Source organism: Vigna unguiculata, chromosome 4 (genome assembly GCF_004118075.2).
Source record: "Vigna unguiculata cultivar IT97K-499-35 chromosome 4, ASM411807v1, whole genome shotgun sequence".
Classification (NCBI taxonomy): Eukaryota; Viridiplantae; Streptophyta; class Magnoliopsida; order Fabales; family Fabaceae; genus Vigna; species Vigna unguiculata.
Window position 1 is genome coordinate 28,094,965 of NC_040282.1, and position 17,253 is coordinate 28,112,217.

Here is a 17,253-nt window from a genome sequence, read left to right on the forward strand (position 1 = left end):
ACAATGTCATCATATAAAAAAATAAACATTAGAATTGTAAAACAAAACACATTGTGTAATATACTAGTTAAAATTGAGAAATAAAAATATCAATTTTTAAAAATAAAAAAATAATTAATGTTTTATGTGATTTTATATTTTTCAAACTAATGTATTAGTTAGCTCGACCAAACAGTTTTAATATAATGCATGAAAATTTATAAATTAAAAATGTGTCAATAACTATTGATTTAGATTTACTTATCAACTATTATCCTCTACCATCTAGTTTTAAAAAAATACATTCTTAATACAGTTCAAGTGTGAAAGTGATTTAAATGAAATGAAGTGTGAATATTTTAATAAATATTTAAGTAAAAAACTTATAAATTGAAAAGGTTAATTATTTAAGCTTCATTTTAGAGAAACTATATCTTTAAACATTTTTTATATATCTTTGTGTATAAATTTAAGAAAAAATTGTTCATCACTTAATATATGAGAATTCAATTTAAATATTATGGTGAAAAATAGAATACTCTTATTCTCTTAAAAATTATTCTAGAGTAACTTTCTCTTTACCTTTTTTTCTTAAGATGATTTTAGGAATAGTTACATGCTTAGAGACTTGGGTGTTACATATGATTCTTTTAAGGTAAAGATGAATCTTCATTAGTCTAAAATCATGAGAGTGTTTAAATTGTTGATCAGAATCTTTTATATAAATGTTTAACTCTATGACTTGAAACCCTATCCGAATATAGCAACGCAACATAAAACTAAGATAATACATTGAAACAAATACAATTGAAACACAACATTAGATGTCAATACATATGAAATACTATGTTTCTCTTACATCGAGAGAATGATCTTGAAATCACTTAAAAAAAGCTCCAAAAATATGTTGATCAACTTAGTAATAACTTTCTCTTAGTAATGAAAACGATTTTAGAAATATAAGTTCAAAAATCATATCAAAAGAAGTAATAAAAGTGAGAAAGTTATATAAATTTTAAGCTATTATTTGTAATGAAATAAAATTGTGTTTAAGATGTTAATTTCACTTCCTCATGAAATTAATGGACTAAAATGTGTTCTAACATATTAAAATAGAACAACTCAAAATCTTCTAAAAACATAGAAAAAATTAATTCATTAAAAACTTGTTTTAACAAATTAAAAATAATCCCACAAAACTACCTAAGACTCTAAGTACTCTTAATTAATTAAAAAATATACATATAATCAATTAAATTTGTTTTTATAGTCATTCCAAATTCAAATAAGAACATCTCAATAGATTAACAACATCTTTTAATCAATTTAATTAAAACTTTCTATCACCAAGATAAGTTCTAAAACGATTTGAAATAGCTTTATAGTAAATAAAAGATCAAACATCCTAAAAGGAACTTAGATTCAATCCTCATGAGCATAATACACTATTTTTTTATCAACAATTGTTAGTTGTTAGTTTTTGTTAGAGGGGGGAGTTGAACCCACAACCTCTCACACCCTCCTTTCTAAACCTCACTAAACCAATCTTGATCAGCACAACACACATATAAGTCTTCAATCTTCAAGAATCTTCAAGGAATAGTTGGATTCACCAAATCTTACTTAGCTTTAGTAGTACCAATAGTAATCACTCTTGGCTAACCCTATAAAGTATTCATTGACACTTGGTCATTCCTAGATAAAAAATCCTAAGTATTCTCTTAGATCATAGTCATTATTGGTTAACCCAGACAAGTATTCTTTCAAAAAACAAACCACTCATGGATTAACCTCAATTCTTTAAAATATAAGTCATTCTTGGTTTAACACAAGTATTCTTTCAACAAGTCAATATTGGATTAAATCAAGATTTCTTTCAAAGGTCATTATTAGCTTAAGACAAATAAAATGTCTTTAAGATCAATAAATCATAGGGTTCACTTACTAGAGATTAGTAACATCTTTTGACGTTTACAAGTTTAGATACATTTTACCAGTTAGCTAAATATGGACATATACATTATACTTACAAAGCTAATTTTGGGACACAAGATTTTAGCAGTGTTTCAACACTTTTGCTATTTGAGCTCTATCTTCTTCTTAGATGGCTTCATATAGGCGCTGAAGAAAAACACAAAGAATTTACACTGGTTCACCTTACCATTAAGGTTATGTTCAATATCTTACGCAACATGCTTAAAGATATTTCACTAATCAACACCTTTAACTAGTAACAAGTATCACCCTTTCCATGTTACAATATGATTCAACCTCTTCAGGAATCACAAGTATAATTCTCTCCAGGCTACACCGAGTATCAACTTCTCTAGGTATCTTTCTTAATCTCCCCTTGAGATTAAGCAATGTCCACTAAAATGAACAATTACAAGAATCACTCTCACATTAGGAGTGTACAATATAGTTCATAGGTTTCAACTTCACTTTATGAAGGATTTACAAAGTATAAGCGTTCAACCCAATTTCTCACTAAACACTATTGATATGACAATCAACACTTTGATTTTTCAGAGATTTCTAGCTCTTTCATAGTTTTGTCATCTTTTTCATTTTCATTAGTCTTCTTGTATGGCTTTATGTCCTTTATATAATTGTTGCATTCATAGCCATTGAGAATTGGAATTCCAATGTTTTATCATGATCTTCATGATTTCTCTTGATAAGGAATAACTTCATCAATTCTTCAATTTGATTCTATAGATCATATACTAAACATCATTCTTCAAGACTTTGATTCTGAATTAGTTTATTCTCTTTGATATATCTTTTTTCCTTACTTGTATAACATGAGCTTGATTTGAATTTTGTTCTTTCTTCAACGTTCATATTTGTCTTGTTAAGGAAACTTTACACAATTGTATTTGAATTGTTAAATGAATAACATTGTTCAGTCAATCAAATAATTTGATCTTAAGTAAGATATATTATTTCCAAATGTTCATATGACTTGACCATTTGATTTTGAAAAATTTCTTCCTTTGGAGTGTAATTGTCACAAGATAATTCTTTGAAAGTTATAGCTCATTTTAATTAATTATCCATTTCAAGTGATTATATTTTAAAAATTATTTTAATTCAAGTGATCAGTTGGAGATTAAAGAATGAAGACACTTAGCCAAATAATACAACGCAATCTGAGTCACCTAATAAGTAGAAAACTTATGCACTAAACTCCATTGAGTCTACATTGTGTGAGTCGTCTAATGCTTTGGTCATTTGATGGCTTAGGTGGTCCTAAGTTGTCTAACACCTTAGGTCACTTAGTGACTTAGGTCGTCTAACGCATTCACTTGGTGATTTTCTTTGGTTGAATTCGTCTAATGCACTAACTCACTACTACTTAGACTCGTCTAATGTTAATACTTGGTTTATTGCATGTGCATGACTTCCATCTTAGTTTATACTTGCAAAGCTTAACTATTAACAATTAAATACATGCAAAATCATATATGGGCAATGCATTTTATTTTTCAAAACACGTTCATTAAACACTTCAAGTATATATGTCAATTTTAGATGTTCTCTCTTACTCGTCTAATGATTCATATCTAATCAATACTTCCTTATTGGGTAAAGTGAATGTCTTGTTATCATCAAAACTATATTAGATTTAGGGTCTTGTTTACTGATAGAGGACTATCCAAAGATTCCATACAAGAAGAACTTGAAGATGAATTTGAAGATGAACCTTTGGATTTTCTTTTAGAAATTAGTTAAGTTCTATGTTTTTGGGATTTGGGCTTTCTTTTATAAATTAGTTTATGTTTTTGTGTTTTTGGGCTTGTGCCTTCTTGTAGGGTTCTCAGGTTTTCTTAAACTTATATGCCTATATATAGAGGTATAAAAAACTAATGTATGTTTTTGAAGGGTAGTTTTTAGGAAAATTAGTTTATGTTTTTAAACTTTGGGTTTCCTCTTAGAAATTAGTTATGTTCTATGTTTTTGGGCTTTGGGCTTTCTTTTATAAATTAGTTTATGTTTTTATGTTTTAGGCTTGGGCCTTCTTGTAGGGTTCTTAGGTTTTCTTAAACTTATATGCCTATATATAGAGGTACCAAAAAAAATGTAGACACTTTTAGTCATATATTGAATTTGATTTCATTAAAGAGAGGATTCTCTTTGTTCTTGGCTTAGGCCTCTGGTTCTTATCAAAGATTAACATCTTTGTGGCGAATCTTCACTTAACTTATCAATCTGCTAGATTGTGGCATCCTCCATCTCTGTCTTATTTCGCGTTCTTCTCTGATTTATTCATGTTGTGCCTATTAAGGATTCAAATTAAGAAACAATCATACTCTTTCCTGAATAGGATCGTATCATCTGGTATCTAGAGTAAGGTTCTGACTTGAATTTCCTATTCTATGTTATTTTTTTCCATCATATGAAAAAAAAACTAAATTTTTTGAATGTATGTGTGTTCTGTGCTTTGTTTTGAACTTTTGTTTACTTCATTATTCTTAGAATTTTGTAAGGAGTAAAACCCCTAAGGTTTTTTCCAATTTGGTTGAATTTTTAATTTGTCATATTTTTTTGGTTCTCCATTTAAATTTTCTATTTCTACATTTGATTCATGAAAATTATTTATTTTTGTGATTAGGGATTTGCAAGTGCACTTACATTGATTTACATGAGTATGGGGGTTTGAAGGATAAATTGTTTAGTTTGTTTGTGTGTTGAACTATATAAAAAAAATAAAAATAAAACTTGTGGATCAAAGTAAAAAAGAAACAACTATATATTGAAAAACAAAAGTAAGGATAAAAAAAAAGTGGAGTTCAACACAACTTTTTGTTGCAATTTTATTTGTGGTTTAATTATATTTTACTTGCAATAAGTATTTCTCTTAGAGTCTTTGTGTTGTCTCCTTTAACTCTTTTTGGTAGTCCTATTTTTTTTTATGGATGATCAAAGTCATACCTATAATTTGGTTGTTTGTTTGCGCAATATTCCTTTTCTTTTCTTTGAGCATTGTATCTTTTAATTTAAAATTGTTTGATGATTTGTGCAGGTGGGTATTTGAACCTAAAGGCAGACCTCCAAAATCTTTGATAATAAGAGATTGGCCTCTTACATGATCCATGATAGAGGACTATCCCAAGATTCCATACAAGAAGAACTTGAAGATGAACCTTTACAATTTAAAGGGCCTATGACAAGGGCGAGGAGCAAGAGATTGAAAGATCAAAACTATTCAAGCTCCTGATGCTACAAGCAATATGAAATTCAAAGAATATGAAGATCATGGCTTGAAGCACATTTGAAGGATAGTTTTTAGAAAAATTAGTTTATGTTTTTAAACTTTGGGTTTCCTCTTAGAAATTAGTTATGTTCTATGTTTTTTGGGCTTTGGGCTTTCTTTTATAAATTAGTTTATGTTTTTATGTTTTGGGCTTGGGCCTTCTTGTAGGGTTCTTAGGTTTTCTTAAACTTATGTGCCTATATATAGAGGTACCAAAAAAAATGTAGACACTTTTAGTCATATATTGAATTTGATTTCATTAAAGAGAGGATTCTCTTTGTTCTTGGCTTAGACCTCCGATTCTTATCAAAGATTAACATCTTTGTGGGGAATCTTTACTTCACTTATCAATCTGGTAGATTGTGGCATCATTCATCTTTGTCTTATTCCGCGTGCTTCTCTGATTTATTCGTGTCATGCCTCTTGAGGATTCAAATTCATAAACGATCATACTCTTTCTTGTATAGGATCGTATCATCTGGTATCAAAGCAAGGTTCTAGTTTGAATTTCCTCTTCTATGTTATTTTTTTGTCATATGAAAAAAAAACTATAATTTTTCAATGTTTGCTTGTTCTGTGTTTTATTTTAAATTTTGTTTGTTTCATTGTAAGGAGTAAAATCCATAAGGTTGTTTCCAATTTGGTTGAATTTTTTTTATTTTGCATTTTTTTTTCTGTTCTCGGTTTAAATTGTGTATTTCTACATTTGATTTGTGGAAATTATTTGTTTTTGTGTTTGGGATTTGCAAGTGCAGTTACTTTAATTTACATGAGTATGAGGGTTTGAAGGATAAATTGTTTAGTTTTGTTTTTGTGTTGAATTGCAAAAAAAAAATACAACAAAACAAAAATTGTGGATCAAAGTCAAAAGGAAACAAATATATATTGAAAAAAAAAGGATCCAAAAAAAAGGGAGTTCAACACAACTTTTTGTTGCAATTTTATTTGTGGTTTATTGATATCTAGTTGCAATCAGTCTTTCTCGTAGAGTCTTCGTGTTGTCTCCTTTAAATCTCTTTGGTAGCCCTATTATTTTCTACTTTTAATTTTCTTGTTTTGTGTTTTTAAAATTCCTTGAAGTTTTGTCTAGAGTTTTGTATTTTCTTTGATCTCCCGAGTCAAGATTTAGATCTCACAACATTTTTTCACATTGTTTGTTCACTCTTTGCTTAAGCTACTGGAGTTCTTTGCCAAGTCCTAAAGGAAATTTGAGTGATAAAAGGCAAGAGAGTACATTCAAGAAAAAAACCTATAAGTGTGATACACAAGTGAGAATTTGAGTGAAACACTTAAAAGAGTGGTGAGGTCCTAAATATATTTTATTATCCTAACATTTTCTTGTAGGCACTAACAATATTGAGTAATGCAACATGTTTCCATAAAGGCATCCTTCTGGAACTAGTTTAATATGTGGTGTAAACTATCCTACTCCTAACCAGGATCATTTGGTTAGAGGACTTGAACGTACCAAGAGAGTAACACATAGAGATACACCTAGTTTTTATGAGGCCTTGGTAGAGGATGTCAATGCCTTGGAATCAAGAATTATAAAGCCAAATGGCAAGATTGCTAGTATTAAAAGGAAGCATAATCTTGATAGAAAATCATTGCCAAAGACAAGTGCACTAAGATGTTCCAAATGTGAAGCTTATGGGCATGAAACTCATCAATGTCCTAATGGGAATGTAAGTCTCATAACTAATGAAGACCTTAAGAACTACATTTCATACTTGAGAGAGGAGGAAAATAGGACAATGCAAAAATTAGATGTATTAAAAAGAAGGCAAGAGTATAAGCTAAAAAAAGCCCATGAAAAGGAAACACTTATAGAAAATGAAGCAAAAGAAAAGAGAGAAAAAGAAGAGAAAGAAAAGAGAGAAAGAGACGAGAAAGAAAAGAGAGAAAAAGAAGAGAAAGAAAAAAGCGAGAGAGAAGAGAAAGAAGAAGGAGAGAGAAAAGAGAAAGAATAGCGAGAAAAGGAAAAGAAAGATCAAAGTTGTTTGTTTGCGCAATATTCCTTTTCTTTTCTTTGAGCATTGTATCTTTTAATTTAAAATTGTTTGATGATTTGTGCAGGTGGGTATTTGAACCTAAAGGCAGACCTCCAAAATCTTTGATAATAAGAGATTGGCCTCTTACATGATCCATGATAGAGGACTATCCCAAGATTCCATACAAGAAGAACTTGAAGATGAACCTTTACAATTTAAAAGGCCTATGACAAGGGCGAGGAGCAAGATATTGAAAGATCAAAACTATTCAAGCTCCTGATGCTACAAGCAATATGAAATTCAAAGAATATGAAGATCATGGCTTGAAGCACATTTGAAGGGTAGTTTTTAGGAAAATTAGTTTATGTTTGTAAACTTTGGGTTTCCTCTTAGAAATTAGTTATGTTCTATGTTTTTGGGCTTTGGGCTTTCTTTTATAAATTAGTTTATGTTTTTATGTTTTGGGCTTGGGCCTTCTTGTAGGGTTCTTAGGTTTTCTTAAACTTATGTGCCTATATATAGAGGTACCAAAAAAAATGTAGACACTTTTAGTCATATATTGAATTTGATTTCATTAAAAAGAGGATTCTCTTTGTTCTTGGCTTAGACCTCCGATTCTTATCAAAGATTAACATCTTTGTGGGGAATCTTCACTTCACTTATCAATCTGGTAGATTGTGGCATCATTCATCTTTGTCTTATTCCGCGTGCTTCTCTGATTTATTCGTGTCGTGCCTCTTGAGGATTCAAATTCAGAAACGATCATAGTCTTTCCTGGATAGGATCGTATCAATCCAAATCCCATTTTAGTAGAATTTGTGTTTGTGCATATGACCTTCTAGAATTCGAGTCGAATTCTCTCCAAATAGGGGAGAATGATAAAGAATCTTCAAGTGAGACAAATTTGAGGACAAATTCGTTTTAAGAAAGAGGGTATGATAGAGGATTATCTCTTAAACTTCAAGTTGTACGAATTTGAGGACAAATTCTCTTCAAGAAGGAGGGAATGATAGAGGACTATCCCAATATTCCATACAAGAAGTACTTGAACATGAATTTGAAGATGAACGTTTGGATCTTCTTTTAGAAATTAGTTATGTTCTATGTTTTTGGGCTTTGGGCTTTCTTTTATAAATTAGTTTATGTTTTTATGTTTTTGGGCTTGGGCCTTCTTGTAGGGTTCTCAGGTTTTCTTAAACTTATATGCCTATATATAGGGGTATCAAAAATTATTCAGAAACGACCATACTCTTTCTTGGATAGGATCGTATCATTTACTTTAACACTTTAGTGTTTTCCTTATGTTTGATGAGCTTTATAGTGGAAAAGTTATTAAATGTGCTTCATGCATGCATTAAATTCATTTTTTTTCTTCAAACAATATCCTGATAGTTGGTTGGACTTACCAGGTCTTGGTCAGAGTGTCTTTACTTCAAATGATGTAAAATATGAATCCATATTGAGTAGATAGTCGTTTCCAATGTTGACAATGTAAACTATGGAGTTTGTGAAGCAAAACAACTTTACTCGAGTTTTTATAGATTTTTTATGTGACATTACCTTTAAAGTGGATCCTCTTGGTTAAACATAAAAAATGAACACTCCTTGCAACGTAGAAAAAACTTATAAATATCCATGGAATATGTTATTAGCTTAAAATTTATGTGCATATTGTCTAAGTCCATAAATGTTTATCATATGTAACAAGGTTGTAGGATGTTATTTCATCTTATAGACAAAAACATTTGCATTTTTCAAACGAAGCATTATCATTCTTTATGCATTCTTGTTTTCAATGCTTTATAAAAATCATAGTGTTGGACTTTTTCTTAACAATCTCTCTTATTTTTATGATGGTCAAAACAAAAGAGTTAAAGGCATAAAATTTTCTAAAAGGGTTCAACAAATCAAGTTTTCACAAAACAATTTTCATCAGAAAAACTCATATAGATATAACTATAACAAAATGAGTTTGATGGCTAGCTATGATGCACGAATACGATTCTTGTATCAGATACGACACATATCCGATACGTCGATACGTTTATTTTTAAAATAATAGGATACGATACGTGATATATGAATATCGAGAAGTGAGCAGTGATTCTTAAAATCATAATAAATATATGATCGTTATTGTGTGAATCCAAAATAAAACTACATGTACTAAAGTTGTCAACATAAAAATATAAATTATTGTTATCATAAAGTACAATTACAAGAAAATTCTTAAATAATAACCAATTTTAGTTACCAAAAATATGTTAGAGACTAATTTTCTAATTGAAGAACAATATAGAGACCAATATAGATACACTTAGTTTTGAATCTAATTTTCTAATCTAATTCTTAAATCATAATTTACATAATTCTGAATCTAATACAACTTTCTACCCATAGAGTGAACAGTGAACTTAGTTCCTCAAATATATACTATGGATAAATTTCTAAAAAATAGTCAGCAGCGCCCAAGTAGTTTTGGACCTTCTACAACTTTATTGTAACCACAATGGTGGCGCTATCAGTTGCATTTGTACCTACCTAGTTTTAGTACAGTCGTGACCACATATTAAAACGTTGAAGTCAGTGATATTTATGCCTAAGGTTCTTAAATGAGTAATTTTGTAGTCCAATTAGGACCTCTTCTGACCAACTTTACGACAAACATTTTAGAGAGGTAACCAACAATAAAGAAAATGAAATAAGTTTCTCTATAATTAAAATTATCTTATGCATAAAGTAATCTGTAATTTATTTTTCATATAATGTCTCTAAATTTTGATGTTTAATTAGCTATTGCATAAGTTAATTGAGAAACATATCTCTGTTTTCCTTTGGTATTTTTTTGTCTCCCTATAAGTATTTAGGGAAACGTTTGTCAAAACATATCCTTAGTTCTCTTATCACTAATAATATCAAAGACAAGTTTTGCATGATGAAATACACATTTACAAACAAAGTGCAAGAATGAACCACAATTAGAAGAACTCAAAATATTTCAGTAATTCCTTCGATCTTCCTTTTGAGCATTTAAATTCAGCAATGTGCATTGAAATTCACAAAAGTATTTTCCCAATTGATTTGACTGTATAAATTTCAAGAAAGAAACATAAGGTCACACCTTTTAGGTGCTAATTGTGAAAACTGGGAGGCTTAAGAGAACGAACCTACACGTATTGAATTGCTTTATGGCTCGTGAGCTGTTGGATTCTCTCGGTATAAGCGATAAAAACTCAGCCAATTTCCAAAGGAGGCAAATCACTGAGCTGAACCAGGTGAACTGGAGTTTTTATGACTACATCGTGGAACCCAAACCTGGTCTATAGGAAACCAGAAAGGGCATGTTGGAGTTCGGGGAGAGAGTGGGGTAGAGGTTCTAGATGACCCAAATTTTCCAATTCGAGTCTCGGGGCAGGACCTGGAAGATCTCGGGCGCATACTTGTGCTTGTGGCCGATGCAAAAGGGGCATTGTTGGTTCGGATTCGAGTCGGTGGGGGATTTGGACTTGAAGTCGGAGGGTCGTTTGGCTTGGGCAGGTGAGAATATGACCCAACGGTTCCACACAGCGTCTTTTCTGAGTTATGGGTTTGGGTTTTCCGAGGAAGAGGTCATGTCTCACTATGTTGTTGTTTCTTAGGAATCATAAGGTTCTCCTTTTCGTTTCTCACTCAACTTTTCCTTCCCTTCCGGCGTAGAATGCACGGTGGTGCCACCGTTGTGGTGGTTTGTGGCGTCGTCATAAACAAGGTCCCTAAGTTACTCAGCTATGCAAATTCTTTACCACTTTCCAAAGCTCATAACAAATTACAAATCCCTAAAGCAATGATCCTCAAACGCCTCATTAACCATGCTCTTCCCCGTATTCATCTTCTATCACCGTTAAAAAGATTTTCTAATATCATTTAAATACTTTAAATTACTTTTAAATTTATATTAAATATACTATTTACTCTATTTTATCTATAACAATATATAAAGAGGATTCTCTCTTTTGTGTTCATATTTCAAAATTCCAATTTTATCCTTTAAAATATAATTATTTATTAAATTTTAGAAAATTGACCGTTACTTTTACAAACTTTTTTATAAAATCGTCTATCTCTGCTCTTCTCTTTTTCTCTATTTTTCAACAGATAGTCTCATATTTTCTGATATATTTCACTTTATTTTTAATAAATATAATTTTATTTTATATATTAACTTAATAATATTACATTATCATCACCTTCTAACATAATATTACATATATTTAAAAAATGCGTACAGCGTCTGTATATATGCTAGTGCTAATAAAAAATATTGTTATTATAATTATAAAATTAAATAATTTTTTTATAATTTTATTGTAAATAATTTCTATTTATTTTATAGATAGTTTTATGATTAAAAAGGTGGTTAAGTTTAAAAGAGTTACCACATTATAAAAAATGATAAAATAATTATTTTAATTTAGAAAAACTTTTATTTAAAAGATAACTTTGAAAATAATGCGAATTCCAAAACGAGAAATCCTATTGAATAAATTCTATCTGTTTTTTAAAATAAATTGAATAATTTAACTTATTAAAACAGCTTAAAATTAAATTTTCAGATATGCTAATTCCGACCAGTTTTCTGATCCCAAATAATGAAATGAAAATGGAGAAGTTAAATTTCTCCAGACCGATTTCTTAGACAAAAAGGTTCGGTTGGATAAATAAATGAGCAAAAGGTTTATTTACATAATATTTTTTTGAAAAAGGGAAAATTTCTGAAAGCTGAAGGAATATTTAATCTCTTGAAAAACGTCGAAGTTAGGGATTAGATAAAATAAAATTTCTTGAAAAAATAACTATTGAAATTTAACCTTCTGAAATGATTCTTCACAGAGACCTAGTGGACCTAAATACTTTGGACCCCTAAATGAAGTCTAGATCCGTTGAAGGAGACTTATGAGGCTTTTCATTCCTGCACCCCCTTATTATTAGCTGCACCCTATCTAAAAAATATTACATATGTTTTAGAAAATTTGTTCCAAAAGTTTTATTTTTAAAAGCTTTTTTAAAATGCAATTCACGTTTTCTAGAAAGCATGTTCTGGACATCCTTTTCCAAATATCCTATTTTAGAAACCATGTTTCTAACATTCCAAAAAACTTGCTCCATAACATTTTCATAACTAATGATTTGAAAGTTGCTTTCCAATAAAGGGTAAAATGGTCATTTTAGATATTATAAAGGGTAAACAAAGAGACTCAAAATTTTGGAACTTGTTATTTCGGATTAATAAATTTTGCAATGATCACATACTGATTATACTCTAGAAACATATCTAAGGCATAAATAAACCATTCATAAACGTAACATTATTAAACTTAGAATGATAAAATTACAACAATTGCCACAAAAAAAAAAGATTAAGAAAGAAACATATGAAATGGGTATAAATTTCTTGAATTTTCTCTTTCAATTTCAGAGACAGAGACATGAGCTAGAATTGTGTAACATGTTGCTGAGGCTGAAAAAATGAAGCCCTTTCTTGCCGTTTAAGCTTCCCAACCTCTAAGGACAGTGGCCCTTGCCACACGGTTAACTGCAAGAGTGAATGCCCCCATACGAAGGTCACAATCATGGGTTTTGCACATGTCCTTCACATCTTTGAACCCTTTGGTCATGTATGTCCTTAATTCATTGTTCACCTTCTCCTCATCCCACATGAATCCTTGTATGTTCTGTGCATTACACAATAATCATCATTTGCTCTTAGTTAATCTTATAATGCCTTCATCAACTCAATCAACATAATTGTAAGTGAATTTGGAACCACACATGTTACCAAGTTATTTGACAATGTTTTGTCATGAAAGAAAAAAATGCAGAGACAATTTAGAAACCCTAGACAAATATGATTAGAAAGTCTTCCGGTATCTGAATAGTCCTACATCGCTTAAAAGTTACGTACTAAGGATAATTTAAATACATCTTTTTCTTTCGATCTTTTCATACATCTTGTAAAAGAAAAATAGAATTTCAGACTACAGACAATATCTTGCTGATTAACTCTAATGTCAACAAAAAGTAATACTAACAACGGATTAGAATTAACAGTAAAGGATCAAAATAGTTACCTGCACCCACTCAAAGTAGCTAACTGTCACTCCTCCTGAATTTGCAAAAATATCTGGCAGGATCACAACCCCTCTCTTTTTCAAGATCTGCAAAATGTGTTAGTAGTTAAAAACTGCATAATTTCTCTTGTTTCTCTTACACTGGTTTGTTTTTTGTTTATATGAAATAGAAGAAAGAATACAATGAAAACTAACCTCATCAGCCTCAGGGTCAGTTGGGTGATTAGCTGCTTCAACAATAAATTTGGCTTTAATCTCGTTGGCGTTTTCCCTTCATCCATATAAAAACAGTTAGAGAAAAAGCTTAAAAGATTATATTCATTATAGATATCCTTAAGAAAACATATAGATGTTCAGGATGCTTGAGTATTGCAGGCAATAAATTTATGCAACAAGCAAGATTGTCAAGATCCTTTGTGAAGTAACACAGAAAAACTTCACTTTGGTCCTTTTATATTACATTCTTCACTGACATTTGGAAATAAAGTGAATGGTATTTTACAACACTTTTCAAAGCCAAAGTGAAAAAAATTGTGAAGTTAAAGATTAAATCATCACAATGACTAAAGTGGAAGATAATTACTAAAGAAAAAGTTTGTGGTGCATTTTTACTTTTGCTTCCAAGGTAAGATGTGATGAAATACAGTGAAATTAGTAAGCACACAAGAATTTTGTAGTTAAGTAAAAGCACCTATTGATGACTCCCCCAAGAGCTGCTGGGACAAGAACATCACAGTCTTCAACCAATATTGACTTGGGATCAATAGCATCACCACCATGGAATCCTTTCACTCCTCTGTTTTCTCTGGAATGCTTGAGTAGACTTGGTATGTCAAGACCATTACTGTTCTTTATGGCCCCAGTTACGTCACTCACAGCAACAACTATGCCACCTTTCTCACTGATCAATTGGGCAGCCCAGGACCCTACATTTCCAAAACCCTGAAGAGACACACAGCAGGGTTAATTGTATGATCTTATCTCATATTCATCGAAATTATTAGGAAAGAATTGATGAACTTTTCTTGGAGAATTTTCACACTTAAATAATACACGTCTATCAGTCATTGTTGTGGACATAACTATGCATGATGTTAGAGGCTCCACTCCACTTAAATAGGTTTCTTGTCTCAATATTTGAGGGGTTTATTTGATGTGATTCCTCAAAAAAAAAATTCTCTTCAATTCAATCCTCATTTTATTCGAGGAATCAATGCGATCCTTCCGTTAGATTAGTGTTGACACCATTTTAAGTTGACCACACTCTGGTCTTCTCCAACTCTTCACCCTCTCTGTTTCTATTCATCACACCTCCACGACTACCTCTAGAGAAAGTAGAAAGACGTGCAAGAAGTAGAAATGGAGAGAGTAAAATGTTGGAGAAGCCTAAAATCACTGACATGTCATGGTCATTTTCCAAATGGTGTCAAGACTAATTTAACAAAAGGGACCACATTGTCTCCTTTTAAATAAATAAAATGGTGACTGATCTGAGAACAAAACAAAATTAAGAAATCACATTGAATAACCTCTCAAATATTGGGATCAAAAACCTATTAACCCTAATATATAATGAATGCTGTTTTCATTTTGCATATAAAATCAAGGGGAACAAAAACAAGTAATACCTGTATGACAAACCGTTGTCCAGACACACTCTTTCCATGCTCCTTAAGCAAAGCCTCAGTCGCAAAGAGGACTCCCCTACCTGTGGCTGCATCTCTGCCTAGAGATCCACCGAGATCCTGTTTCCAAACAAAATGTTAGAGATGGGAATTGTTTTGGGAGATAAAATCCACACGTATTTCTAAGCACACTCTTTGTTACTGGTTAAAATTCTTGTTTGACTGAATAAATAGGGAGTGGAACCCTCCTTGCTTAATGGAATTCACATGAAACTCAACTAATAATATAACTATAAAGAAAGTGGTAGAATTTTTTTTTTCCTAGTCCTTAAGCACAGTTCAAAGGCCATTAAAATGATAAATATAAATGCTTAATCAACTTACAATAGGTTTCCCAGTAACTACTGCAGGAGAGTGGCCATGAAATTTGGAATACTCATCTAGTATCCATGCCATAGTCTGCATTAAGATCATACAGAAAGAGTGTGATTTGTTAGTGTTTTGTATTGAATAAATTTTTCAGCATATAGATGAGCACAATTCTCAAAGCATAATTGTTGTACTCACCTGTGGTCCTGTTCCCATATCAGGTGCAGGTACATCTGTCTGAACTCCAATCAGATCATGAATTTTCTGTGTGAAAACTCTGGTAAGTCTCTCTAACTCTGACACACTTAGTTCTGCAGGATCACATCCTATCCCTCCTTTGGCCCCACCATATGGTATATTTGCTACTGCTGTCTTCCATGTCATGAGTTGTGCCAAAGCATTCACTTCATCTGGTTCAACCTGCTCAAGCCAAAACATATAATTGAATGAGAAAACTCACAACCTATAAACAGATCATAAGAACACTTTTAGGCCAATTCAATTGCTGCTTTGGTTATTAATGGAATCATGCCTTTGTTCTGCTCAATTGTCATATTTTTACTCAATGTACAACTTAGATTCATATTTGGATTTCTAACATTGATAGAATTAAAAGACATGTGACTCTTCAGAAAAGGTCTAACATACAAGGTAAAAGACAAGTCAACACTGTTATTGATAAAAATCTATAGTTAGTTTGTGTTTTCAATATAGATTTGTTGCTCATTTGGAAGTCAGAATGTAATTCACCTCAGGATGGTATCTGATTCCTCCTTTCATGGGGCCTCTGGCATTATCATGTTGAATCCTGAATCCAACAAAAGTGGCCAAAGAGCCATCGTCTTTAGGGATGGTACACTCAACCTGCATCATTTTCATTCAACAAGATTTAGAACACTAGTTGTTGATCTCTGTCATGCGTATCTAGCAAAGACACAGTCAGCACAACACACAAGTCATCAAGGAAAAGGTGGTGATTTCCGTACAAAAGAGTTTTCACAAAGAATGAATCTTTAACCAAAAAACTTGACAGAGGAATGGGTAGGTCAATGGATGAAGTCAGTTTCATCACATTCAAACAGTAAGCAAACAAGAACCAACTACAGATTGAGGTATATATGATCATCATTTATGAATGCATGAAAGTTTTGGCTGCAACAAATCTTGAAAAAATGCAGAGAAAAGGGTGTAGTTTCTTCAAGAAAACTGCTTTGTACCCTTCAACACTGTACTGCGAAAAACAGAGACAAAAACATGGTAAGAACAAACGATTTGCAGGTTTTCTTGCCTTGATTTCTCTGAAAGGAATGAGCAAACTTTTCTCAAGCTTGGAATCCAATCCCAGGAGCCTAGAGGCTAACCTGAAGTTCCTGTTGGTGGCTGCAAGTGCATTCATTTTTCCCTTTACACAGTTCAAAAGAATGAAAAAAGCAAACACAAAATTTCAATGTTTTTGAGAGAGATAGAGAAGACGCGGAAAATAGACGGTGCAATACTGCAATTGTTATAAAGGGTATTTATAGGTATGATGGGAAGAAAAAAGGGAAAGAAAAGTTTAAACCTATTTGCCAGAAAAGTAGGAAATGTTCACAAGCAACATCCTAGTCAACGTCAACAAAACAATATTTTAGTAAAAGTTTGGTAATAATTCCAAGCACAACTTGGATAACTACATCAACGTGACACACCACGTGGATCAAAGTCAGCAAATACCCTAACAATGGTGGCCAAAATAATAACTATCATTCACCTTATCTTCATCAAATTTTTTACCATCAAATTTCTCAACCATGGTTTTTACCATTTAAGGTTATTTCTCCGCGTATAAACAATAACCATAAGTAAATAACTTCATGGAACAATTTTACGGAAATAATCTTGTTCTTTTCATAAATGGCCTATTTATAAAACCAACATTTGTATAC

General features: G+C 31.4%; 1 protein-coding gene across 1 annotated transcript; it reads right to left on the bottom strand.

The window, feature by feature from the left end:
• Window positions 1-12,467: 12,467 nt before the first annotated feature.
• On the bottom strand, window positions 12,468-16,829 carry LOC114181080 (probable glutamate dehydrogenase 3). Its single transcript, XM_028067417.1, has 9 exons — window positions 16,617-16,829; window positions 16,079-16,192; window positions 15,527-15,748; window positions 15,344-15,418; window positions 14,963-15,079; window positions 14,026-14,276; window positions 13,530-13,605; window positions 13,335-13,421; window positions 12,468-12,938 (listed from the first exon to the last, which is right to left on the bottom strand). Exons 1-9 carry the CDS (start codon window positions 16,722-16,724, stop codon window positions 12,753-12,755), a joined length of 1,236 nt encoding a protein of 411 aa, XP_027923218.1. The 5' UTR covers window positions 16,725-16,829; the 3' UTR covers window positions 12,468-12,752.
• Window positions 16,830-17,253: the final 424 nt, after the last annotated feature.

Bases quoted from the DNA above. Each gene is read 5' to 3' on its own strand.
- LOC114181080 (XM_028067417.1), bottom strand. From the start codon at position 16,724: ATGAATGCACTTGCAGCCACCAACAGGAACTTCAGGTTAGCCTCTAGG. The intron at 15,749-16,078 runs GTGAATTACATT...TGGCTTGAGCAG, and splicing joins GAATCAGATACCATCCTGAG to GTTGAACCAGATGAAGTGAA. The intron at 12,939-13,334 runs GTAACTATTTTG...TGTAATGCACAG, and splicing joins GCTACTTTGAGTGGGTGCAG to AACATACAAGGATTCATGTG.